The 25,473-nt window shown below is 43.9% G+C and overlaps 2 protein-coding genes across 3 annotated transcripts; both read left to right on the forward strand.

Moving 5' to 3' along the window:
* Positions 1 to 1,173: 1,173 nt before the first annotated feature.
* Positions 1,174 to 6,120, forward strand: slc35f6 (solute carrier family 35 member F6). Its single transcript, XM_040160943.2, has 6 exons — positions 1,174 to 1,411; positions 3,423 to 3,495; positions 3,620 to 3,791; positions 3,917 to 4,132; positions 4,227 to 4,337; positions 4,575 to 6,120. Exons 1-6 carry the CDS (start codon positions 1,335 to 1,337, stop codon positions 5,063 to 5,065), a joined length of 1,140 nt encoding a protein of 379 aa, XP_040016877.2. The 5' UTR covers positions 1,174 to 1,334; the 3' UTR covers positions 5,066 to 6,120.
* Positions 6,121 to 12,253: 6,133 nt separating this feature from the next.
* hlx1 (H2.0-like homeo box 1 (Drosophila)) lies at positions 12,254 to 16,120 on the forward strand. 2 transcript variants are annotated; one of them, XM_040161269.2, is made up of 4 exons: positions 12,286 to 12,939; positions 13,472 to 13,654; positions 13,804 to 13,988; positions 15,229 to 16,120. In XM_040161269.2, exons 1-4 carry the CDS (start codon positions 12,462 to 12,464, stop codon positions 15,550 to 15,552), a joined length of 1,170 nt encoding a protein of 389 aa, XP_040017203.2. In that variant the 5' UTR covers positions 12,286 to 12,461; the 3' UTR covers positions 15,553 to 16,120. The 2 variants fall into 2 exon arrangements, with proteins under 2 accessions (XP_040017205.2, XP_040017203.2); XM_040161271.2 differs by lacking the exon at positions 13,472 to 13,654 and having other exon boundaries at positions 12,254 to 12,939.
* The last annotated feature ends 9,353 nt before the right edge of the window (positions 16,121 to 25,473 follow it).

Below are 25,473 nucleotides of genomic sequence, written 5' to 3' on the forward strand. Positions count from 1 at the left end.
AGTGTAAAGCCTCTTAGTGAACACTGCTTTGGCCTTAGGTTTAACAGTGACATCCACGCAAAAATGTCCATGACTGCCACAGATGTTGTGATTCTTCAAGGGCACATTATAATCATTGTAAAATAATACAATGAAAGGTACATACTGACTCTTTTTGTTATTGCAACTTCCCTTAACTTTGCAAAGGCCGGCACTCCTGCCATGGTCTCAGAGGTGCATCATAAACATTCTATTTATTCATTACAATTATTTGCCAAAAATGTGGCTTTTCTTTTTCGTATTCTCTGTCCATCACACATCTAAACACAGAACAGTGTTTAATGGTCTGTGAAGCTTGAGGTGTAGTTTTTGAGTATGGGCCCTATTTGAATAGCCTACTTAAAACAGTTCCAAGTATTAAGCTTTAGGTATCGATCCGCCCACCGATACATTGGGTCCCTTTTGTCTCTTTTGTTTGGTCTAGAAAACACATGGCCGTGACCTTTGTTGCTGATAATTGTGAACTTATCAATAATCAAGATGTTTACAAGAAATATGGTTAAGATTGAGGGTGAACCAACTCTCTTTTTATAGTAACATTATGTCAAAATCAACTTTGCACACAGGAGGAAGGCTCACGGAGCAAAAGAGGACAGCCAGCACTGAATGAATGAATAATGAACTCAAGTCATAAGATTTCAAAACTCTGTTGTTAAATTATTGAGATGCTGAATACAACACAACTCTAGTTCTTCATTTACTTGTAGTGAGTAATTTATTTATTTCATATTATTCTGGATTATTATATTCTATTAAAACGCAGGATTTGAAAGGCTTACAATTGACATATTTAACACTATGCATTCTAGTGGAACAAGGAGTGCATATTATTTTTTAATTTTGAGCAATGTGACGCCACGTGAGGGAGAAAGAACTCTGGTCCAACTTTCTTGGATGTAGAAGTTCTGTCCGGTCTTTATCGCCCTCTGCTGTTCATCCTGGGAACCTTTAACACTTATTACTTTAAGGATCCCCTTAACAAATACGGGTGTTTAAGTAGATCTAAACTGGGGAAACAATGACAAAACAAACCATGTTACACATAGCAACAACATTTAATATATAATTAAATAAAATTAGTAAAACATTGATTTATTTTGGTCATTATTAATCTGTTGGGCCATTTCCGGCAGCACTCGGAAGCAGCGAGGCGGTGCACAAGGCGGTCAGCTGACTGGCGGCGAGTTGTCACGTGACCCACGCGGGCCGTGGAGCCTCCCACAGAACGCATTTGTGGGAATAATATTCCGCGTCTCTTCAGGCAAAGGGCGACTCGGTGGCTTCTCTGTCCCGGCATGGCGTGGACTAAATACCAGCTGTTCCTGGCGGGACTTATGCTCACGACCGGGTCCCTCAACACACTATCCGCAAAGTGAGTGCGCTTATTTAAGAAGTTAAAAGGGATATTCACTGCTGGGAGAACAAATGCCCAATGGGTGTTTCTCATCTTTATTAGCTAATTAGCTTGTTTAGTTTTAATACCGAGTGTCACCTGCATGTTTCCCACTCGTAGTTCGCTGCTAGATGCTAACGTGTTGTTAGCTAACACAAACAAACGAACCCTTATCGAGAGTTAAGGGGCGAAAGTGTGATCGAGAGGACGGAGATAGTTGAATCTATAGATTATATAGCATCTATAGATACTCTTCCCACTCGTGGCTGTAAAGGGAAATGACCTCTGGTTGTTCCGTATTGCATTACAATATTACATTAACTGTCTGTGTTTAACGAGGATGTTGTGACTCAGACACTCGTGTTTTGGGAGGTTGTGCAACGCACGCAGGTGAAGACAGATGATGACATGTTTATCTGCAGCTGACCCTTACTTTCGTTTTTCACTTGGACAGACAAACGGCAGACAATGCTGAGAAAGAAAACATGCAATTTAAGTTGGATCTTAAAATATAAGATTTATAATAACTAATTGATGATCAATCCCAGTGATTGCTAGTTTATCTTTGACTGAGAGCGAGGAAACCACATATATTTAAGGGCCTGCAGCTCAGAAATACAGAGATCGATTCATTTTTTTCTTTGTAAAACTGATCAACCATTCGATCTTTTAAACGTCAGAATGAAAGTGAAAGAGCCCTTTTATTGTCATAATATGTTAAATTTACAGTTTGAGAAGCTGTAGAGAACATTTCCCAAAGGCAACTTTGAATGTTAATACACGTAAGTCCTCTCACGTTATCGTCACGACGGGGAGAGCTTTTCTATTTCAGTACAAGCAGACAGCTTTTTTAAACTTCCCCATTAATCTGTGAAGTCAGCTCCCCTCTGACCCACTTCTCTGTCCCTCCTGCGGGTTTTCTGTCCGCTAAACAAAACTTCACACGCTGTTGACTGAATCACCGTCTGAGTTCCAACCACCCAGAGAAAGCCAGCTGAGTCACGTCAGAAACGGCCACTAACGGTTTGAGTTTCCCCCACAGTCACCTGACCCGCGGGCCTAGTCGGGCCCCCTCAGCAGGAGGTCAGGTGCAGCATGTGGACTGATACTTTTTGGTGCAAATTTCCCTCTTTCCCTTTCAAGCTTCCGCGTTGGAGACACCTGAACCGGAGCAGTCGCGGCACATTCGGGATCGAGTTCCCTTCCTGTGTTGGACGAGCTCTCGACGCGGTTGCGTTGTGAAGAAATCACGTCACGCTTGCGTTTTTTAAATGAGACGCTCACGCGCTGGTCACACTTCCTCTGCTGGTCTGATTGCGGAAACCAGGGGGGGGGGGGGGGTTGTTATGTGGGTTTAGTCATTAACTTTACAACTAACATCATTTTGTCTGACTGTCCAATATGCAAAACTAAATGTTCTTCCTCTACAGAACTCTGGTTCACGCTCGTTTTTTATGAGTTAGTTGTCGGTCAAAGGCAGCAGTTACATCAAGTAATACGAATGAAAAACGCACAGTTAGCGGTTTGACACTTATTAAGTTATTGGTGGTCAATGTCAGAAATAGTGAAAAATGTCCCGTATAATTTTCCGCAGACTAAGCTGATTTATCCAGAAATCAGAAGTCCGACCGACATTTTCCAACAAACATGTGGAGTGTAATATTATACTACATGACAGACAGCGGCAGCATCACATTTGAGAAGCTATAAGCAAATAAATGTTGATTAATCGACTTGTCTTTGCAGCTCCAGCTGTGATCCAAACCCTTTTCTATTAGACTTTACCTTGACTAACAAAGACAAGACCCATTGTAGGACATAAATTGTACTTTAAACGGCGCTTATCTCTAGCAACTTTCTTGTTTCTTGAAAAATGCACTTTTGCAAGTCGCTTTGGATAAAAGCATCAGTTAAATGACATGTAATGTACTATATGTGGTTGTGTAGAACATCAATAATAAAGTTGCAATGGCGGTTTCTTGTCCGACAGATGGGCTGACATGTTCTCTGCGAAGGGTTGCCGTGACGACCCGGACCACCCATTCACTCACCCGTTCGTACAGGTAAAGTAATGAACTGTGAAATCTATTGTATTATACTGCTTCCTACCCCCCCCCCCCCCCCCCCCCCCCCCTTATTTCCAAAAAGTAAACCATGGTGCGTCCGGCTCCCGTCCTACCTGTGCAGGCGGTGGGCATGTTCCTGGGCGAGTTCAGCTGCATCGCAGTCTTCTACCTCTTGCTGTGCCACGACAGACGACGCCCGGAGCCCCGGATGAACCCCGGCCAGAGCTTCAACCCGCTCCTCTTCTTCCCGCCCGCCATGTGTGACATGACGGCCACCTCCATCATGTATGTCGGTGAGTGACTTGTCCTCCTTTTGCCTTCCCGGATCCGTCCTCCCCTTCAAAAGGTCACAGATGACGTCGCGTTCGGTTCTTTCGTGAAAAGGGGAACTAACTTGACTCTCGTGTTTCGTTTGCAGCTCTCAACATGACCAGCGCCTCCAGCTTCCAGATGCTGCGCGGCGCCGTCATCATCTTCACCGGTCTGCTGTCCGTGGCGTTCCTGGGGCGCCGCCTGACGCCCAGCCAGTGGGTCGGCATCCTCACCACCATCCTGGGCCTGGTGATAGTGGGCCTCGCCGACTTCTTCAGCGGGCACAGCGAAGACACCCACAAACTCAGCGACATCGTCACAGGTGAGGAGGACTTTGGGCTTCCAGGTAACAGCAAAGTGTACTTCAGTGGGTTCGGCGTTTTAACTTGTTTACACTCCGCTCTTCTGTCCTGCAGGAGACCTTCTGATCATCCTGGCTCAGGTCATTGTTTCCGTGCAGATGGTGCTGGAGGAAAAGTTTGTCTACAAACATGATGTCCACCCTCTCCGGGCTGTTGGTACAGAAGGTACGGAAGCTTTTCATCTGCATTTAGATGCAAGAAATGCCAAAAGTCTGCAGCTTTTCCCACACAGCTGAGGTTAACAGGAGGAGAAAGCAGTAAAAGAAAACAAATCTCTTCAAATAATTGTATTGGTTCGAATAAAGAAAGGTTAACAAACTGGTCACACGCGCAGGCGAAGGGGCAGAATTTGATTTGACTCGTTGGAAAGCTTCAGGTCACATGTCACGCTCTTATCCCCAGGCTTCTTTGGCTTCTTCGTCCTGTCGCTGCTTCTCATCCCGATGTACTTCATCCACGTCGGCGCCTTCAGCGGGAACCCCCGGCAGGTGCTGGAGGACGCGCTCGACGCCTTCTGTCAGATCGGCCACGAGCCCCTCATCCTGCTGGCGCTGCTGGGGAACACGGTCAGCATCGCCTTCTTCAACTTCGCCGGCATCAGCGTCACCAAGGAGATCAGCGCCACCACGCGCATGGTGCTGGACAGCCTGCGCACGCTGGTCATCTGGGCGGTGAGCCTGGCGCTGGGTTGGGAGCGGTTCCAGGGCCTGCAGGTGCTGGGCTTCCTGGTGCTGCTGGCCGGCACGGCGCTGTACAACGGGCTGCACCGCCCCCTGCTGGCCAGGATACCGTGGTGCGCCGCGATGGCGAGCGCCGGGGAGCCGGAGGACGGCCCCGGTGAGAGAGAGAGGCTGCTGGGCGACGGCAGCGTGCAGAACACCGACGAGGGCTAAAAGCCTGAAGGCGGGACCATCAGAGACAATGAGCCGTTCATGAGGAGCGTCTCTTTTTTTCTTCTTTTCTTTTTAATACGGTCACATGTGACTCAATGTTTTAATATGTGGGAGTGTGCGAGCCCTTTGAAAGGAATGGTTTGGCACACAAGTAGTATCTTGTATGTACGCATGACTAAAAAGTCCCATATTTGTTCAAATGTTCCTTCGGGGGAACAGAGGGGCCAGTCCGAAGATGCTTCTGTATTATAATACAGGGTCTCTTTTTAGGCAGTGAATTCAATTCATTGAAAATGTAATGAAAATAGAACGCGTTCTAACAGGATTCGACCCTCTCATAGACTTTTTAAATCTTAAGTCGATGCAGGAGAACCACCGCTCCACCGGGCTTGATCTTTCCTCGGGTGCTGGTCGTACTGTAGATGTCCGCACACGTCGGTCTATGCAGAGTTCGTACTTTAAGATAGTGTCATTTTATCCTTAAACAAACCACTTGAACTGGCTCTTTTTTTCTAAAGCACATTTGAAGATTTATTCCGATTTTCATGAATCAGCACGTTGTTTGTGATGATTTTGTTTTTTAAGAATGGGTTTTAATTTTTTTTTTTAATGTTGATTTATTTGCCAAAGTAATGCCAACAGAAGCCGGTCTTACCGTAACTCATTTACTTTTGTAATCAAGCTTACACGTCATCTCCTTAATCTGAGTGCAGTTAAAAATACGATGTGTACAAAAATGCAGTTTTAAAAAGAACCGTGTGTATATTTGCTGATCTTAGTCTTGTTTTTACTGATGGACCTTATCGAAGCGTCTAATCTCCTAAACCAAGTGATTTTACACCTGCTTCTGTAAATGCTCTTTTTGGTAGTTTAGGGCTGTCGTGTGCACTAAGAAAAAAGGGAATGGTCATGAAATGACCCTTATGACATTAAATGGTGCATTAGCTTTTTCACTCGGGTCTTTGTTGGTCTTCAGAATACTACAGTGACTTGATGAATGGGATGTAATGTAATGACAAAAAGAGGGATTAAAAGAAAATACACTTCTCAAACAAGCTACAAAGTCTGAAATTATTCTTTGTGCTGTATAATTCCCTATGATAGTGTGTGTGTGCATTATTTGCTCCACTGAAGAGTAATTTTAAAATATTGTAATTTATGTTGTTGCCCATATTCTCGGGAATGGGAAAATTTGCTCCTTTTGATTTTTACTTTGTAGTGTCATACTAATAGAAAAAAATGATGACATGAACAAATTAACTGATGAATGAAAGTAGCGGTTTGCTTCTCAATAGTTTGGACAGACCAAAATTGAAAGCGTGCAGTGAAAAACATTTTTTTTTTTTAACATGCCTTATTTCTAACTTGAAATAACGCGGTTCCTTTTCCTAACAGCCCCGCTGGCTCTGATGAAATGAAGGATTTCAGTTGTTCAGTTTTTTTCGCAGCCAGTTTGGGGTCAAGTGTCAGCGGTCCAACACAGCTGACACCTGCCTTCACTTCCTGAGTCAACCCAACTTCCTCCCTGAAGACCGGTCTTGTGGTTTAATGGAGGTCAAAGGTCGAAAACAGGAATCCCCTGAGATCTAAAAACACAACTTCTGTCCAGCTCCCGGAGCAGAGTGAAAGAAAATGTGTTAATTGACCAAATGCACCATTAAGAAGGTGATGTCATTGCAGATAAACTAAACCCAAGTGAAAATAACTTGACTTTGAAACAACAATAGATGAATATTTTCTTATATGATAAGTCGGTACAAATTGTACATTCATTGCCGACGAGGTTAGAATAAAATAAAATAAGTGGTTAGACCTACATGTGGCACGTTGGAATAATTTAACTTGAATAGTCAGTGGTTGTTGGCTGTATAGAAGAGAACCACTGTGAGTCATTGTTAATTGATTTTGTATTTATTGTTTTTTTACTGCTTTATAATTAACGTGCGCGCTCCAACGCACACACGCGCATCGTGTGGCGCAGCAACGCATGACACGGCCGCTAGATGGCAGCACTCGCCGACATGAAATGACGCGCAGCTCTCGTGCGGCAAAACGCACAGTGAAGTCATCACACGTTGGTCTAAAATAGTCTGTGAATATGTGATAGAATTTGTATATATATATATATATATATATATATATATATATATATATATATATATATATAACCATGTGAGTTTAATATGCACTTTTCTTAAAGGGACTTATTTCATTTTAGTTGACATCGTAGGGTGTTACTGTAGGGAATATGCAGGCATATATATATATATATATATATATATATATATATAACAATATAACAATATATATATATATATATATATATATATATATATATATATATATATATATATATATATATATATATATATATGACTCGGGGTCAAACGACTGCACCTTTTTAAATATATATATATAGAGAGAGATTTTAATCTGCATTTATATAAACACGTGGAGTCACCATGGTATTTAAAAGCTTCCATTAAAGCCGCTCCTTGGGGGTGTTTACGGGGGGGGGGGGGGCAGGCCGGGGTGAGTGTGATTAGTCTACCACTCCGGTGTCCGCCTAATGACCACTTCATGTTTTAAACTCGGACTAGACGAGAGCTTAAAGCACGCTGCCACAAAAGGCGACCCAGGGCGGCAAATCACCGCTGTCATCGGTTTAATGCATCCGCCTGCGACGGAGGACCTATTTGTGCAGTTGAGTGAGCGACGGTGTAAAAGTATATCCGCCCTACTTAAAGAGCACTCGTTTCGCAGAATGGGCCATTTTTCGGATAGTTACTTCTCATAATAATGTGTTATAATTTATAATTTGATTATATTTGGTGATGTTAATCTGAATATGAAGAGTAGCTGCATCCAAAACTGCATTGGGGTAGAAGTAAAATTAAACCGCCAGGGAAAATACACACAACACTGGCCTAAAATAGTCCTTTAAAGTCATTAATGTGCCACCGAGCTTTTCCAAATCGCCTCCTGTGTTTTTATACATTCGCATTGAGCACCAGGCAACTCAATAAAAACCACATATTAAAACCTTTCATTGTAGAATGTATTCTAAAGGCATTTTGTTGAAACCAAAAGCATTTGTTCAACGTCAGTGACTATTTTTCTGTCTGCAGCTGCTTCAGTCATTCAACATGAACAGAAACAAAAGCAGTGGTGGAATTTAAGTAACAATTGTGAGGTTTTATTCTTCTTAATTTTATGCCATATTACACTTTTTTATTGTCAATTGAGCTTTAATGGTTCTTAATATTTACTTTCCAATGCACTAAAACACATATAAACTTGTAAAAAAAATAATTAAATAAAGATTTAAGCAGTTATTGTTTTGACATGTGCCTCTTTGACTTTTCCCATTGTTTAAATTGAACAAGTTAAGTGTGAAATCATCCCACATTTCATATAAATTTAATTTAGTAACATACTGTAATCCATGTCTGTGCAGAATGGACGCTAATATTATAAGTGTATTTATCTTTTCATATCTACGTCTCAGTTTCAAACTTACAAAATGTATGTTTATCTCTCCACTTATGTGTTTTAAATTGTGTAATTTATGTTATTAAATTACTTATTTTTTTAGATTGTTGCAATCAAAAGGAAAACTGCTGGTAGAAACCAGGCGAGAGGAACCGTGTTGTCACTGGGGGGAGCTGCTTGTACGTTTACTGCCTTTACGCCACCTTTAATGTTTTATGAATTCTGGACATCCACAGAGAAAAACATACATTTAAAACTGCATAAGCTGAAACAAGAGCTGGCTAAGTCGGTATACTTTACTTATACATTCTATTATATGCTGTTTTATACTTTTGCATATTTTAGATGGAAATATTGTACTTTTAACACACTATATCACAGCTTTAGGACATTTTTTAGTTTTAGTTTAGTTTTTTTAGAGTTTTTACTGAACTTATTTTGAACAGATATTTGCATACTGATATATTCCCAATATTATGAATATAAAGCCTTTTCAGTGTCACCTCACTGATATATTCTCATTTCTTATTACATTGTTTCATTAAAATAGGTAGAAGGTAGAAGATACTTGTTCCAGAGCAAAGATGAGATAGAGGAACGGAGTATCTTACTGCTTTAATGTGATTTTACTGTTGAGAACATCAGGATATGTTTCATACAAAAAACACAGGACGATGCTCTTGCATTTGAACCTAGTAAATGCAAATTTAAAATCATTTAAGTTTCTGTCATCAGTATAGTGTCTGTGTTTGAGATCGCATAAACGGGGACGGTCGTGTTTTGACTTTTTACACACATCCCTCACTTCTTCTTTCCCTTCTCTGTGGAGAAGATGGCAGGCTGCCATACAGAAGGCTGTGTACAATGGCCCAGGTCCCATTAAATCTGCGAAAGTTCCTTCCTGAGGCAAACATTGCCAGAAATAGTAATCTTGGCTTGGAGCAGGAACCTCACGAAGGGGGAGCAATAATTCTCAGCGTAATAATGGAAATCATTTAATTCTGTCCTGCGGCCTGTGATCCAGCGGGCCTCGGTCTCATTCGGCCCCCCCCCCTCCGCCCGATAAGACTTCCTGAAAAACACAGAGCGAGCAATCAGCCGACAACAATGGGCTCCGTCAGATGCTCTGAACTCCAGGTAGTCGTCGGTGCACAGCAGCACGGCTTTGTTTTCTGCACAGCGGGGGATGTGACTCCTAAAGGCTTCGACTTTTCACTTCCACGTTGTTAGTGTGAGCTGCACGGCAGAGTCAATCAGCAGAGCTCATTCGTCCACCAGGCATCTGGCTGAATTTGTGCTCGCCGTTGTCATCTTTTAACAGCGAGGCGGAGCTGTCGCTCGCGTCTTCCCGACAAACGTGTTGTGGTCTAAACACTGTTTCCTTGCAGAACAACACAACAGTCAAAGTCTTCCATTCAAAAGTATAGATGTGTTATCAGCAAAGTAAAAGGAGTCATTCTACAGGAAAAGGCCCTCTTTCACATTTATATTGTTGACATTGTTAGTAGTTCTTTCTTACTGCAGGTTGTTTAGTCCTGGATTTCTTAAACTGCAGATGTGAGGTCACATCATCAACCTGGGGATGATTAAATAAAATGGTACAGGAGTTAAACTATGCTTTTGTCTAATGTCTGTGAAATACTAGAAATGTACATCTTTGGGTGTTAAGAGTGCTAAGGTTTTCTTTAATTTAACAATTTGCAAATATTGTATTTTCTTTTTGTGTATAACGTATAGTTTCCCCCTGACACTGAAGAAGTATTATTGTAGTAGTATAAAAGTGAAATAAAGGTGAATAATGGAATCTAACAGGGCTCAGACCGAAGAGGTCATATTTCAGGTTTTACAGATGATTTAGATATCACATTTTTGTGCGTTACATGTGCCACAAGTGAATGTTTGTGTCCGGGCTCTCTTCTCGTTGATGTATGTGTCTGGGAGCCTGTGTGTGTGTGTGTGTGTGTGTGTGTGTGTGTGTGTGTGTGTGTGTGTGTGTGTGTGTGTGTGTGTGTGAGAGCCTGCGTGTGCCTTTTTTTGCACTCAAAGGTGAACGTGTGTAAGGAAAACACACAGGCTCCGCTGTTTGCAAAAAAAAATGTTGCATGCCTTTCTTGACCGTAAAAAGAACACCTTCACAATTCATTACAGTAATATGACAGGCCCACATATATCTCTTGCATCCCGGCTCTCTGCAGCAGAAAGGCCCCGCGCATCGAGCCACGGGGCCCCGGAGCGTGAAGGCTGATCTGAGGCCCGTGTTTTTTAACCGCTTCCCACTGAAGAGCTCTTCGGCACCTGAAATAACTCCTAGGCGTGCTGCGCCTGCTACATCCTCTTCCCTGGATTGTTTTGACTGTATGATGGAGGGCGAGCGTTAAATCTCTATTTTCTAATTTTACAACCCCCCCCCCCCCACCTCCGCCCACCCCACCCCCCCGGAAAAGTGTCACTCAAAAACAGCATGATAGGAGGCAGCCAGGGTCATCGGCGCTTCCGCCCGCACGGATCGAGACTTGAATGAATGCGGGGCTTCAGAAGCCATTGTTTCAACGCTTGCACGAGAAACACACTGCGGTCGAGGGGGGGGGGGTATCAAGGCACGACAGTACATGCAGGGCGGGGGGAGCAAGGGGGGGTTCAACCGACAGGTGTCGGTTATAATACAAAGCTATTGTGATTACAGATGTTATTATCATCTGGAAGCCTATTGGAGAAATGCATTCACGTTAAGGGAGTCGTTATTAAATGTAACAGCGTTGGTGGTGTTTCTGTTGTAACACGTTATTGGCCGCGGGCCCAACGTGTGAATCTTGAGGGGGGGGCTCGCGGATGAAGTGTCGCCTCTGAAGTTAATTGTGTTTTGGTTTTAGAGGAGAATCGGTTTCCTCTGTTTATTATGAGCACGGGGGCGGATTTGCGTCACCGTGCAACTTGCAGGTCGAGATAAAGTTGCACAAATATTGAAAAGGGGAAGTTCTAACAGTCGTTATATAAAAGTCCCCCCCCTCTGCTCCGGAAGAAATAAGGATTTCTGCTGTATCCTAAAATACTAAAGCAGGTCCTATTTTGGGTGCAAATCTAGCAGGAATATCCGCTCATTTAACACGAATCACAGCCCATCAACAACAGGATGCGTGGCGCTAATAGAGCCTCTCCTGGACTCGGGGTCAAACGACTGCACCTTTTTTTTGCACACAGTCCATTATTATTATTATTATTCATATTCGATTTATAATCGTGGAATCTCTTTTTTTTCTCCATTGGATTCATTCGTCCTATTTTACAGGCCAAGTGTAACATTTGAACACACGTTTCTTAAAAATTGTCCCACTGGGTTTATTGGCTCCTGGAAGAAACGTTTAATATATTTCCACAAAGAAAAGAAAAAAAAACTCACACAAGGAGGTAATCGGTATAATGCTTTGGGGCGCGGTGATTGTTGGGGCTCTTTTTAAGTGATCAATCCATCATCTCGGGGTTTTAAAAATACGAATTGTCCCCGGTCGAGTAGTGCGTGGGTGAGTGTGTGTCTGTCTGTGTGTGTGTGTGTGTTTGTGTGTGTGTGTGTGTGTGTGTGTGTGTGTGTGTGTGTGTGTGTGTGTGCGTGCGTGCGTGTTGGTTCGTTCTCATTTGGAAGGGCGTGATGTGAGCGGCCGCAGACACCCATTGGCTCGGAAAGCGACCAATCAGCTTGGGCGCAGGAGCTTCACAGCGTGGACTCACAGTGTTTGGATTCCAGAGTCGGGAAAGCGATTTTGACACTGACACAACCGAGACCGTCGCCTGCGCCTCTAACCCGCCGTACCTGCCTCGTTTTTCTTTCTTTCTTTCTCTTTTTTTTGTTGCATGCCTGTCCGTTTGTACCTTCTTCTGAGAAACGATCAGGCGCGCTAGAGGCTCCGGGATGTACACGGCCGGGCTCAACCCGTTTTACGCGTCCAACTTCAGCCTCTGGTCCGCGTACTGCGCGGGGGGCTTCGCTGTGGATACGATGAAGAAACCCTCCTTTTGCATCGCAGACATTTTGCAAGCAGGAGATGCGGAGAGCGTCCCGGGATCGTCCGCGCTCATGGTGCACATGGGACACCACCACCACCACCACCAGCAGCAGCAGCAGCAGCAGCACCAGCAGCACCACCACCGCGCGCAGCACGGCAGCTCGCCGCTGCGCCCTTCTCCCGTAGCGGCCGAGCCGTACGGCGCGAGGGTGAGTCCGGCGTCTCCGTACAACAGACATGGACTACAGCTGACATCGGTCTCCAGAACTGCGTTCAGCTCTCAGCAAGCCCCCCCGCCGTCGAGCAAGGACCTGAAATTCGGAATCGATCGGATATTGTCGACGGACTTTGACCAGAGAGGAAAGGAGAAGTCGTCATTAAGAGGTGAGGAAAGAGATTTTTGGTATACGCGCGGACTTTCAGAGTAGACATGTGGACTCCTGCGAGGCTTTCTGTCATGCCAGCTAAAGAAAACAATGAGAATTGTTTATGTTTTTTTTTTTTTTTTTTTTTTTTACCACGACACAAAATCACGTACACACTTTAAAGACAACAAACTGGAAGCACACATTCTAAAGTCAGACCCAGCTAATGGCAGACTTGTTCACGGAGTAGTTAGAGCCCAAACAGCCTGGCAACATGCACTTTTAAGAGCCCAGTGGGGAAATCCCTCTGCCCTCCTGCCCCCTCACCAGAGAGGTCAGAGGTCACGATCAGCCACAAAACAAGTGGAAGTTTGCGCACAAACACTTTAGCAGCCACACCTGAACCGAGGCTTGCACTCTGTCTGATGGTCCCTCTTAGTACTAGACCATCTTGCCCCCCCCCCCCCCCCCCCACTCTCCCCCTCCTCAGTTTGCCGGTGTGACTCATTGTTTTCCTTACTGAAGCCCATCATCTCTCGCTTCTGTAACAGATCTCACATCCATCGTTAGCTCGAACCGTCAGTCAGGGATCCACGTCCCCAATCAGCCTCCGGCCAGCCAGTACTTCTCCTGCATAGACCCCGGGATGAGCGACGGGTCCTCCATGATGAGTTCACTAGGCAGCAGCAGCAGCAGGCATTCAGGCCAGCATCAGTTTCAGGACACCTTCCCAGGTAGTCACCACATGTAGGACTGTGACAGACGGCAAAACTGGTCCAGCTCTTATGTTTCAAGGCGTCAAAAAACACCTGCAGCGAATGTTCCGTTGGTTTCTGTTCTCTTCAACCTCGTGTGTCCCCCCCCTCCCCCCCGTGTCTTATAGGTCCGTATGCCGTCCTCACTAAGGACACGATGCCACAGACGTACAAGAGGAAAAGGTCGTGGTCGAGGGCAGTGTTTTCGAACTTGCAGAGGAAAGGACTGGAGAAGAGATTTGAGATACAGAAATATGTCACCAAGCCGGACAGAAAGCAACTGGCTGCTATGCTCGGACTGACAGACGCTCAGGTAAGAAGCAGCTGACCAAACGGGACCTTTCTCGCGGCATCTTGTGTTTAGATCATGATTAATGATTTATTCAAGGTTTATTATCTTTAGTACTATCAAGACAAAAAAAAAGGTATCAAGAAACTGCCAAAGAGGTTGGTGAAGATGGGCCTTCAACATAAATAAGCATATTTCATTTGACCTGTTGAGTCATTTAAATTGTTATATTTCAAGGTTTTGTATTTGTTGGTTTTTACTGCCATTTTATTGTGGGATGCCAACCGCATGTTGCTGCTGTGTTATGTACTGTAATAGCACTACATTTTGATTACGTGTATTTTCTTTAAACTTCCCGAAGAGCAGTTATGGGCAAAACAGGGCCGAAGGGCCAAAGTCTGGCTTATTTAATAAATTACTGCAAAGGTCTTGATCGCCATTAGTCCCCCGTGGTAAAATATGAGCGGTTCAAGTTATAGCAGTTTGCTTCTTTGTTTGGATTCCTTTGTTTATAAACTATATTTTCGTGCCTCCCCGACATGCCAGATTTAAATGTTGCCGTCTCAACCTTTACAGGTTTTATAAATACTTGACAGGGCCTATAACACAGCCACCATGCGTGAGGTTAGCCACAGGCTGCTGAAACTACAAATTCCCCAAGAACCTGCGGTGAACAATGACCCGTGTGTCCTATGTGTGGCTCTGACACTGAAAAACTAATGAAATTTGAATGTGCTTCCATATTTGAAGGGGCCGATTCACAGATTCAATCATGCATAAACTTGAAGGATTGATAGGTTGTGATGTTTGCAATTTACGGCCCTTTTCAACTCATTTTTAAATGTAATATTACATTTAAAAAGGAATTAAGAATGATTGACAAAACACAGTTGGCAAACTGGTTGAGTAATTTTCTAGAGAAATGTCATCTCTATTTAAAACCGTTGGTGTATAGATTTCATCACACTTAAAGTCAAAAGAGGTTGTTGTGTGTTAAGTGTAAAAGATATTGGGAAATTAACGCAACTTATTTTTTCCTCACACAGATATTAAATAACGTGATTATGAATTTATAGTTTCTAAATTATATTCCCCACAATGACTCCTTTCTTCTTAATAAGATTCTGCTCAAGTTTCATCTGGTAACTCAAGGAAAATATTAGGGAAGCAAATAAGTGAGACTGTGCAAACACGCTGCAGTTTGCGTGTGACTGAATTGCACACAGGGACAGTCTGGCCCAACCGTGTCTCCGTGTGCTTTCAGGTGAAAGTCTGGTTCCAGAACAGGCGCATGAAGTGGAGACACTCCAAAGAGGCGCAGGCTCAGAAGGACAAGGACAAGGAGCAGCCGGACAAGGGCGCGTCCGAGTCCGGCGGCAGGGAGCACAAGGAGCCGGCCGAGGAGTCCGAGTGCGAGAGCGAGGGGCGCAGCGAGTGCGAGTCCGACGAGGCTCCCGAGGACAACTCGGACGGACACGTGGACATTGCCGAGCAAACCAACCAAACCAGCGTGATCACGAGCGGCGGCAGCGGGCCGACGAGCAGCGCGGAGGAGGCGGCCGCGGAGGCGTCTCAGATGCCGATATGAGGCCTGAAGTGAAAGAACAATGCGGGTTTTGGTTTCAAGCTTTTTTTTTTTTTTTGATAGAAGAACGACGGTGATGTTTAAATGCACCTGGAGCGTCGGTTAAGTAACACTATGCGACGTTTGCGACGTAAAAAAAAAAAAAACAGTCCCGCACCTGTCTAATTCCTGGGAACAAGTGGAGCAACCAGACGATCGGCCCGATTATTTGTTCAGTATGGTGCTTTGTTTTAACCCAGACACAACAAACATGGTGAAAATAAATAGGTTAATTTTATAATTATTTAAAAATACACAAGTGGACTTCTGGCCACCTCCAGGGCCTCCTTACTGTCGTTATCCTGTCAAGAGCTTTGTGTGCGTCATGTTTCCTCATCCGAAGGAAAGAATGCGGTTGTGAATTACGTTTTTAGCTTAAGAACCACTCGTTTCACGTGACGAATCAAATGTCGGGACATAACAGCAGTGTTCATGTATTACTTGTTTTGTCTGGATATATGGTTGTGCTATTTTGTTAATAATATTTTGCACTGAAAAATATTGTAAATAAAATGTTTCTTACTTAAAAAAATTGGATTACGAATTATTAGTTGTATTTTTATTATTTAGTTGAGGGAATTAACAAGCTATCGGAAGACACACAATTATTAGTTCTCAGCCCACTCAGTTTTAATTTTGGTTTTAAGAATGTTTTCCTTTGGCTTAATTGATTGTATTAATATTTTATTTTTGGGAAAACCCAAACCCTAAGCAAAATAAAAAACAGTTGCACGCACATTAATATGCATAACAGTTTAAAAGGAATTAATTGATTACAATTAAATCGTGAAAAAACGGAGTGTTCCAACGGACACTCTAAAAGGTTGAGGGGACCAAATCATTCTGCCATGATGAATGTAAACATCTTCTCCTTGTATAAACACATTAACTCAATGAACCAAATTCCTTCTGAGCTTGTTGCTTGTAGAAAGCGAGGGCAGAATAATTTATAGTTTGTATACATTGACTGGCTCCAGATAGCAGCGGCGACCCGGGTGAGAATATTTTATGTATCCAGACGCAGATACAATCAAGTGCTTCTCATAACCCCCCCTTCTACTGACCGGAGTCCTCCGACCTGCTTCTTTTTATTGTGACGAACAACTAAAGACCGACGTGAAAGGACAGCGTAGTGTCGAAATCTAATTTCCCAATCAGTCTTATCACCACTGTCAAGCTCTATGAGATGGGAGTGAATCCTCGTTGCTGGCGCAGCAGAGGCCCAAACCTTGCGCATGCGCAGCTCTGTCAGACCTGTTTAACGTTGTTTTAATGGCGTGATGTCATGACACGCTCACTCCCTTTACGTGTCTATTAAAGTCTAGTAATTCCATTTCATAAGGCCTGTGTTTTTAAGCTAACTTACTAACGTCCAGTCTCTTAAATTCTTATAAAAATGTCCCAATGTAGCATTGCTGTTGCAATAAGATGAGAATTTAATTTAATTTCAGCTAAAATAATCAACCAAAAATCAGTCTTAACACCACGGTGAAGAAGCCTGCAGATCCACTAAAAGTAAAAGTATAGAGATAATATACTGTGACAACTATTACAAGTGTGGTGCATTCAAATGTTCACTTTATGTTACAAATGTAACAAAATGTGCTAAAAAGTGAAATGCAATCATGCAGAGCTGATTGTGTCGGCACAGCTGGGCGGAACACATACTGACAAAAATGTACATTAGATAATTTTGACTAAATTAATTTAAGTTATTTAATGTAATGTAGTTGAGTACAATTCATGCGCTTTACGTTTCAAATGTTATGATCAAAGACGTCACCTCAAAAACGTTCAGATTACTTTTTTCTCTATTGGCCCACAAATGTGAGTCAATTAATAATACAGGCAAAGTTTTTAATATAAAATGATCCCCAAGCCGAATGCACAAAAACCCAGGACGTGACTCTATTTTCATTGATGGTCATAGTGTTGAATAGTTAATGTACATACACAGACGTGCTATGAATGTACTTCAGTACTCTTTAGATCATTTCAATTGACTTGAGTCCATTTTCTATACTTTACTTTTACTCCACTAGTATTTTTACTGCACAGCAATTGTTTTATATTTTATAGTGTTTCTCTGCATATTCAGATAATAAGTTTAAAAAAAAATCAGCTAATTAAATCTGAATTATTATCATCGTTTGAGTTGAATTGGCCCCACCTCACGAGCAGCAGTTTGGCAGACGTATCATTTTATGTTCCACTTTTTTAATATGTGTCATTCCCCATTCTGAGTACTTTTATTTCAGTACAAATGAATGCTAATACTTTTAGTACTTTTACATCAACATTAGGGTTTAAGCAACAATACCACACCACGATAAGTGCCTCAAATCTGCACATGAGTAACTTACTCATGACGGTGCTCAACTACGAAATAATGTAATTTCTCGCATCAACATTAAATAACGTGAAAGAAGCTTGACATCAAGGTTAATGTGATGGTGAATAAAACCCTGCTCCTTTTCGTTGCATTTTATCTCCGCCGGGAAACCCAGAGCCTTCTTGTTGTCATGTTAGCAGCAACATCATAGTGAGTGACCCAAAAACCTGGAACACCACGAACCCGCTCCTCCGTGGGGTCCACTTTCCTCTCCTCCGGAAAGACCACGGGCCCCAGAGAGCTGCAGTTTTCCGTTTTAGCTTCGCATCTTGAATTTCACTTTTCATATTCCCCGTTCTGCCGGGCCGGCTGCACAGTAATACCTGCTGGTCACAGGCTGCTCCTTTTTTTGAGTTATTTTACCTCCACGCTCAATCACAGTCCTCTCATAAACTAGCTCGCGATTGAGTGGACGGCACTCGTCTTAATCTTTTTAATTCACGCTGAAAAGTTGTCAGAGTTATGATGGCCAGTTTCCATGGAAGGCAGTAAAAGCACTGGGCACTTTATCAACGCAATATTAAGTGTTAAACGCTCACGTATTAAAGGTCTGGGTGGGTCGAGTCTCAAATTATGCTTGAAAAGCTATAAATTACATTAGTATTTGCAAATGTACAATAACAATAACAGTCCAAACGCTGAACATAATACCGAGGCCTTGATTTGTGAACTGTCCTAAGAACTTTATGAGCAGGACAGGAGAAAGTCCATCTGGCCTGTATTTGATGTCAGCTTTTCCCCCCTCCCTTTAAGAGCTGTCCTCTATGTCCCTCTTGGCAACCCAGGACCGGGCAACCCATAAAACAAACCAGCCTCGCAGATTTCGCCAAAACTTAACGCTTTGAAAAAGTAACTGTGTTAAACAAATTAGCTCTGAGCACAAGAAGATGGGGGGGGCGCGGGGGGGCTTCTGTCTGCAGCGGGATTAACGCGCTGAAACGCCGTGACGTCTCCGGCGCTTTGAGGCGTCGTCTCAGCTTGTTTGATAGGCTGATGGAGGTCTCTCCGCCGTTGGCATAATGCATCAGGGGAAAGACCTTTGAGTCTGCAGCCCCCCCCCCCCCCCCCACCCGCTGAAGGAATAGGGGGGAACAAAGCTACAAGATCACTCAACCACTGCTTGAGAAACTGTGGTGTGCAGAAAGATGGAAGTTGAGTTAAGAAATTCTGCTCCTTCCTCTTTTGGAAGATGACAGCGATGATAATGTCAGTTATTGTCATGATGATGCTGATGGTGACGGACATTGCGAGACTATTATTGTGAATTCACTTTTGTGGAGAGGAGAAAGTGCGTATGATCTACTTAGGTAACTTCAACATAATGGAGTTACAAGCAAAAGTCATGCGATCTGTAAAAGTACAGGATAATTTTTGAGTTTGTGTCATTCTCTCTGGTTTGGAGATTGCAACCAACTGAAGACCCCTTGTTTCACTCCTCCAAGACTTAATGTCAGCAATCAAGTTCCACCTAACTGGGAGGCCATTGGTGGTGTTACGACACTAGGAGCCGGACAGACGCAGCTCCGTGACATTAAGGTTTTGAACTTTTTGGGTCGTGAACTGTTCAATGGCACCGCCTGAAAGGTGTTAACGTCACATTGCAATGCGTTCATCATCCACGGAGCCTTTTTGCTCCATGGATAGCTCTGTTTCCCTGCAGAGGTATGTTTGTTCCATCAAATGCTGATTTATGAGATCGGCTGGATGCTCTTTTCCTAAATGACCTCTGAATCATCGGCATGAGAGCGGACTTCCCCTCGAGGCTCGCAAAAATATTATTACATGGTACAAAGCTTTAATTCGATAGCTGTTTCCATCCGCCCCATCATTTTAATCCCTTTCTCTGGAATTACCAGTATCATGTCTTTTATTTACGGCCTTTTATTCTGCAAAGAGAGTGTGTCTGAATGTCGCAATGGAGAAACAGCCAGATGCACGTTGAAGACCACGGTGCCAACAGAGGTCACGTTTAATGTACTGCAGCAAAACAATCTATATGCTTCATATAAACCCTCCAGTACCTTCAGTACCTCCAGCGTGTAAGTGTTCTTCTGAGCGTTTACACTGAGGACTGTTCAGAAGCTCCACATGCACCAAACATGTTCACCAACGTTGAAAACTGAGCCTCTCGTACAGAAGCTGTCGCCACTTTTCCAAAAAGCCACATTATTGAGTGTTTTTTTAACATGGTTGCAGTTTCCAAGCGTCTTGGCCTCACTTTCTGCACCGGGCCCTTGCCAGCACTTGGGAGTGGAGGGAGAGAGAGAGAGAGAGAGAGAGAGAGAGAGAGAGAGAGAGAAAAAAGACATCTCAAGTTAAATTTAAAGATGTGTTTCTCTTGGAAGCCAAGCTGCGCTGCCATAAACCAAGGGAGACATTTTCATGCTCCACATTTTTCATGGTTTCTCTCCGAGTTTCCTCCCTTCCTTTCTCACTCCACCTTGGCTCCAGAGTTACCTACGGCTGCACTGGCTGCGGACCACGGCCAACGGGGGCACCGCGGGGTGCCCCCCCCCCCTCCTCACCCCACTTCAACCTCCACCCAAAAAGCTCTCCTGATTTTCCTTGGATCATCCCAAGCTCTCCTTCCCCGACCCCTTCGCAAATAACACACCGCTCACACACTCGGAGCTGATGGCCAACGGTAATCAATTATGAGCTAAGTCTGACCGACCGCCCTGTTTTTTAATGTGGCCATGAAGGGAACCTTTTTATTGGTGCCTGCAGACTTGTCTCGAGCCAACCCTGTGTGGTGCGCGCTATAATTTGTGAAGGGTGCAGAGTTTGGTATTAATTAGGGCTGTGAAATGGCAGCGTTCCGACCGCCTGCCCGTTTCCGTGGAGGCTGAACTCACTGAGTGATGCACACACTGGGAGGGGGGGGGGGGGATTTGAGGAGAGCAGAAAAAGCACGAGAGAGAGGGCGTAAAAAAAAAGAAAAAAGAAGCACTTTCATTTCAGACGATCTGTCATCAGCAGCAAATTTTCACTCTGCTCTCTGAAGCCGGCGTGAGCGGCTCTCTGACTAACCGCGCGTGTTGGAGGCCAGGCATCAAATGGAGATGACTTTATGTGCGTGCAAATGAGAGTTGCTGGTGTAACCTCAGCGCGCGCGGCCTTCAGGAGCAGGAAATTATTATTATTTCTCTCGGTGATTAGAACATCATGTTGTGAGGTTAGGTTTGAGGATTTATGCATGCATTTCAAAGTGGGGGTTAGCCTGAATTGTTTTAAGCTGGTTCAACTAAAACTGATGTGAGTTAAATGATCTAAAATCAAACAACTGGGCCAAAGTGTTCCCATGAGTTGCGAAAGTGTCCGTCAGCTCGATGCTTGTATTTACAGTTTCCAGTAGATCATGTTTACATACTTTTATGTTCAAAGAAGACTTTAACTTTTCTCATTCTGTCTGCGTCTGCTTATCTGTATTCTCTGTGTGAGGCTCCAGTCTTTAAGCCCAGTCTGCTCCGATTGCGTAAAAAGAAATATTCACCTGCCAAGTTATTTCTAAAGGGGTGGTTGGAGATACTCAGCTGTAGGGGGGGGGGGGTTTCTAATGAGCCTCTATGGGAAACAGCTTTTTGGATCACATGATTTCGGATCAAGGCAGCCCACAAAAAATGACTTGGTTTTGTCATATCTTATAGTCGCAAGTTGTCTATTTGCCTTAAGTTATTAGTAAAAGGTGAGTTGATTCCACTACATTTTTAAAGTCTTACGGTGATAAATCACAAAGCAAACCTGTGTTACAGTCAGGCAGAGCCCGACACATGAAACAACCGAGGTCACCTGTGTGGCCTTTCTGAAGTGAGATGCATTTTTAAGTGTGCTGAGTATAGTCTGAGGTTTCCTCATTTCCCCTTTTTCGGCGCTTATCGGGGCTCACAGATGCTGCGTTGTAGAGAACAGCTAAAACGAAACATTCACTGTCAAAAGACCCTTTCAATCAGTAAATGAAAAGTCACCATAAAACATGTTCCCCTTTAAACTCCCAAATAGCAAACAAACAAACACACGTCTCATGACCTTTTTTTCACCGGGCTACATTTTACACTGAAGTTCTGCAAATCACCCCCCTCCCCCCCCTCCCAAAGCAAGCGGACGAAAAACTATTTTCATCATAAAAATGATTCGAAAATGCCACATTTAAGACATGATCGTTTCCTTCAGTGTGAGGGAGGCTACACGCGTTGGCGCTGGACCACCCCGAGGGACCAATCACAATCAGGCCCGTCACTCGGCTCATTGCTCGTGCCCCCTTTTACCTGATAGTGCCACTTATTATCTAACTCCGCGGTGTACCATTAGACCCGGTCGCACTCCGTTATGTATCTCTGTGTGTGTGGTGTCAACACTCCGGAGAACACACACTTTGGGCTGATACTGATGGATTACGGAGGAATTCTTCTTCGCGACTTTGCTTGTTAAGGGTAGGAGAGGGCAAGAGCGGGGAGGAAAATAAATAAGACGTCACTTGGGTTTATCTTGTTCTTGTTCCAAAACAAACAGAGCGGCGGCGGGGAGAGCGCAGCGGGGGGGGGTTGGGGCCTTGAGGGCCTTTGAGGGCTGCTGAGCATTATGCAGGCCCCTTTGATCAAAACGATCTGGATCGAGAATCGCCAGCAACCAGAGAGGAGACACGCGAGCGAGGGTGAACAGGTGATTCCCGCAAAACTCCGCTCAGTGTCACATCCCTCCCGCTTCCTTTAAAAGTGATCCCGCTGACGGATCCGGGTTGCGGCCGAGAGCTCCGAATAACCGGCCTCATTTGCATCAACGCGTTTGGAGAAAATCCGTTTCTACGACTGTGACTTTGACACACTTTAACAGAGAATATTGCTTCTACGGCTTTTACAAGGGGTCACACATTGTAAGCCTTCATGCAGGCCGGCGAGTATGAAACAAGAGTGTGAGCGCGGGCCCCAGTAACCCATGTGTGCGAGGGGTGAGAGTTCAGTTCCTGCAGGGTTTGTTTGGGAATATATGACACTGCACAGCTGGCCTAATCGTCTGTGCATATCTGACTATAAAACTTTACCGAGCGTCACCAGAGCCAGCTGCCTTTATCAGTGGAAATGGAGTAATTCCCACTCCGGCCTCAACCCCAGATCTGCCTGCGGTTTTCCCGGCGGCCCTCGTCGGGGACTGACCTGCTCTCTGCGAGGAGCATTTAGACGGCGGTTTGTACAAACATGTGTACAGATGCAGAAAGAGTCGCTTCCATTTAACGGCGCTCGCTCTAGCCAAGAAGATACGTTTAACGTTTCTGAGAGGCTTGTTTTGCTTCAGTGTATTATTATGTATCATGTGTATGACATCTGTTGCATTACTTAAAGTCATGTGAAAATGCATATCTGTTTTCGTCCTGCAAAATGAATACAAAATCTCCATGGAACATTTGCCTTATTTTTTCATAGCTTTGACCCCCAGAAAGAACACCGACATACTCACCAAGATCATCTTGTGATCTTTGCCTTTTTTTTTCAACAGACCCCTTTTAGCCAAACTGAGCCGAGCAAAGAAATGTGTGCAAGTTGTAATGTATCTAAATGATCTGAATTCAGATACTCTTTAATCCTTTACATCATGTGCATCATGTATCTTCTGGTGACATTAGGTTATTGGTTTTGACGTACTAACATGCCATTCATTCTCATTACTTGGTATAAACAAATATTACATTAAACCAATAGAGAACAACAAACTTGTGCATATAATGTGAACCGTGATGGTGTCATATGAGTCAGCAAATACAGTTCTATACTGAGCAGATACCCGGACCACACCCGGTCACTGACCACCGCTCCACTTCCCTCTCCCCTCCGTGTTCCCCTGCCCTCGCCGTCAGGCCCACAACATCCATCGGATGGTCATTACAAAGTTTTTTTTTTGTTTTTGCATTGGAATCCCCATTCCCCATCACTGTTGGTTGTTGGAGGAACAAGCCTGCGGTGTCGTGTAGCTTGTTGAGGCTATAGGGAGGGATCGCTTCCCTTACCCTCGTACCTCGCCGTACACCCCCCCTCCCCCTCCTCCCTCCTCCTCCTCCTCCTCCTCCAAACAAAAACTCACGAGGGGGGAATCCAATTAGTTAATGTCACTCTTGACACACTTCCACTTGTTTGTGGCATTCCCTCACAGATCCGCTCACTGCTGTCGAAGAGGAGCGAGGGAGAAAGTTAGAGCCGCTGTAAGTGAGGCTATTGATTGGGAGCCTTGAACGGACGGCGAGACATCTGGCTCCCATTACGGCCTGTGATGGGATCCAGGGATCCTGGGCCATCGGGCAGCACAGGCCACGCGACTTCACGGACCCATGCGACGCAGCCTGCGATTACTGGGATGGTCCGCGGGAATAGTGGTGATAAAATGTCCTCTAAAGCTGAAACAGGTTCATTGTGGATTTTCCATCATTCATAAGAGCTTGCTGCTTTACCTCCACGTGTCCAACTGGTGACGTCTTATTTTTATGAGACACGGCTGTGATCTGTTTGAGCTGGACCATAACTAAAATGCATTTTCATCATTGATCTGTTTAAATCGAATAGTTGTTGCGCGGGTAAAATATCAAAATAAAGTAATAAATATGTCCCTGCTCACGTCACCGGTGGTGCAAAATCATAATATTGACATTTGAGAAGCAGATAAGTATTACAAATGATTAATCAACTACAGTTTAATGTTATTATAGTTCAATTTCCTGCAAAATAATGCTAAAACTGCTTGGCTTTATTTTGGAAAAATATGTTGGCAGTTAGATCCATGTCTAAAATAAATCTAATATCTCTGAGGGAGGGCCGGGTTACACTGGGGCACTTTGGACTCTTGACCTCGATAATAGAAAATCATGTCTACGACCCTGAAGCTGACTTTTGCTGGTGGTATCTCTTGTTTATGGTTCGGTGTGTTTATTGAATGTGTCAGGCTTTATCCAAAAATGTTTTCAATTTTACAATTGCTTCACAGTAAAAAAGTTCAAAAGCCAACTTCTTCATCAGAAATGTGCTCAGGCCTCTTCACGGTCATTTCAATATTCACGTCTATATTTTGATTGTTTAAAAGCAGTAAACATCTTTGACAGGTCTCCTCGCACGGCTCTTGTGGCCATAGTGAAGTATTTGTAGAAATACTTCCCTTTTACTGCTTATTAAACCACGATTGTGTACTCAACCAAAGTGACTGCATTCTGTGTAGTAACAGCCATTAGGTTTCTCACAGATCTGTCGCACTCTCCTTGCAACACAAGGAGTTTTACATTTTTGCAGACATACAACCACTCGGTAATCCTGACGTTGTCTGCTGTGACCATAAAATGCAACTTGCCGCAATGTTCTTTAGCTTTTAGGGGTCTTTCTCCCTCAGGGTTAATTACACAGAGCACATGGTCCCACTGATGTTTTTACTATAAGAAAACTCAAACTGCCAAAGAGAAGTAATGGTGAAGTGTCTCCCTGCAATATCACTTATCACTGTGGCGAGATGGAGATTATTGA

This window comes from Gasterosteus aculeatus, chromosome 18 (assembly GCF_964276395.1).
Source record: "Gasterosteus aculeatus chromosome 18, fGasAcu3.hap1.1, whole genome shotgun sequence".
NCBI lineage: Eukaryota > Metazoa > Chordata > Actinopteri > Perciformes > Gasterosteidae > Gasterosteus > Gasterosteus aculeatus.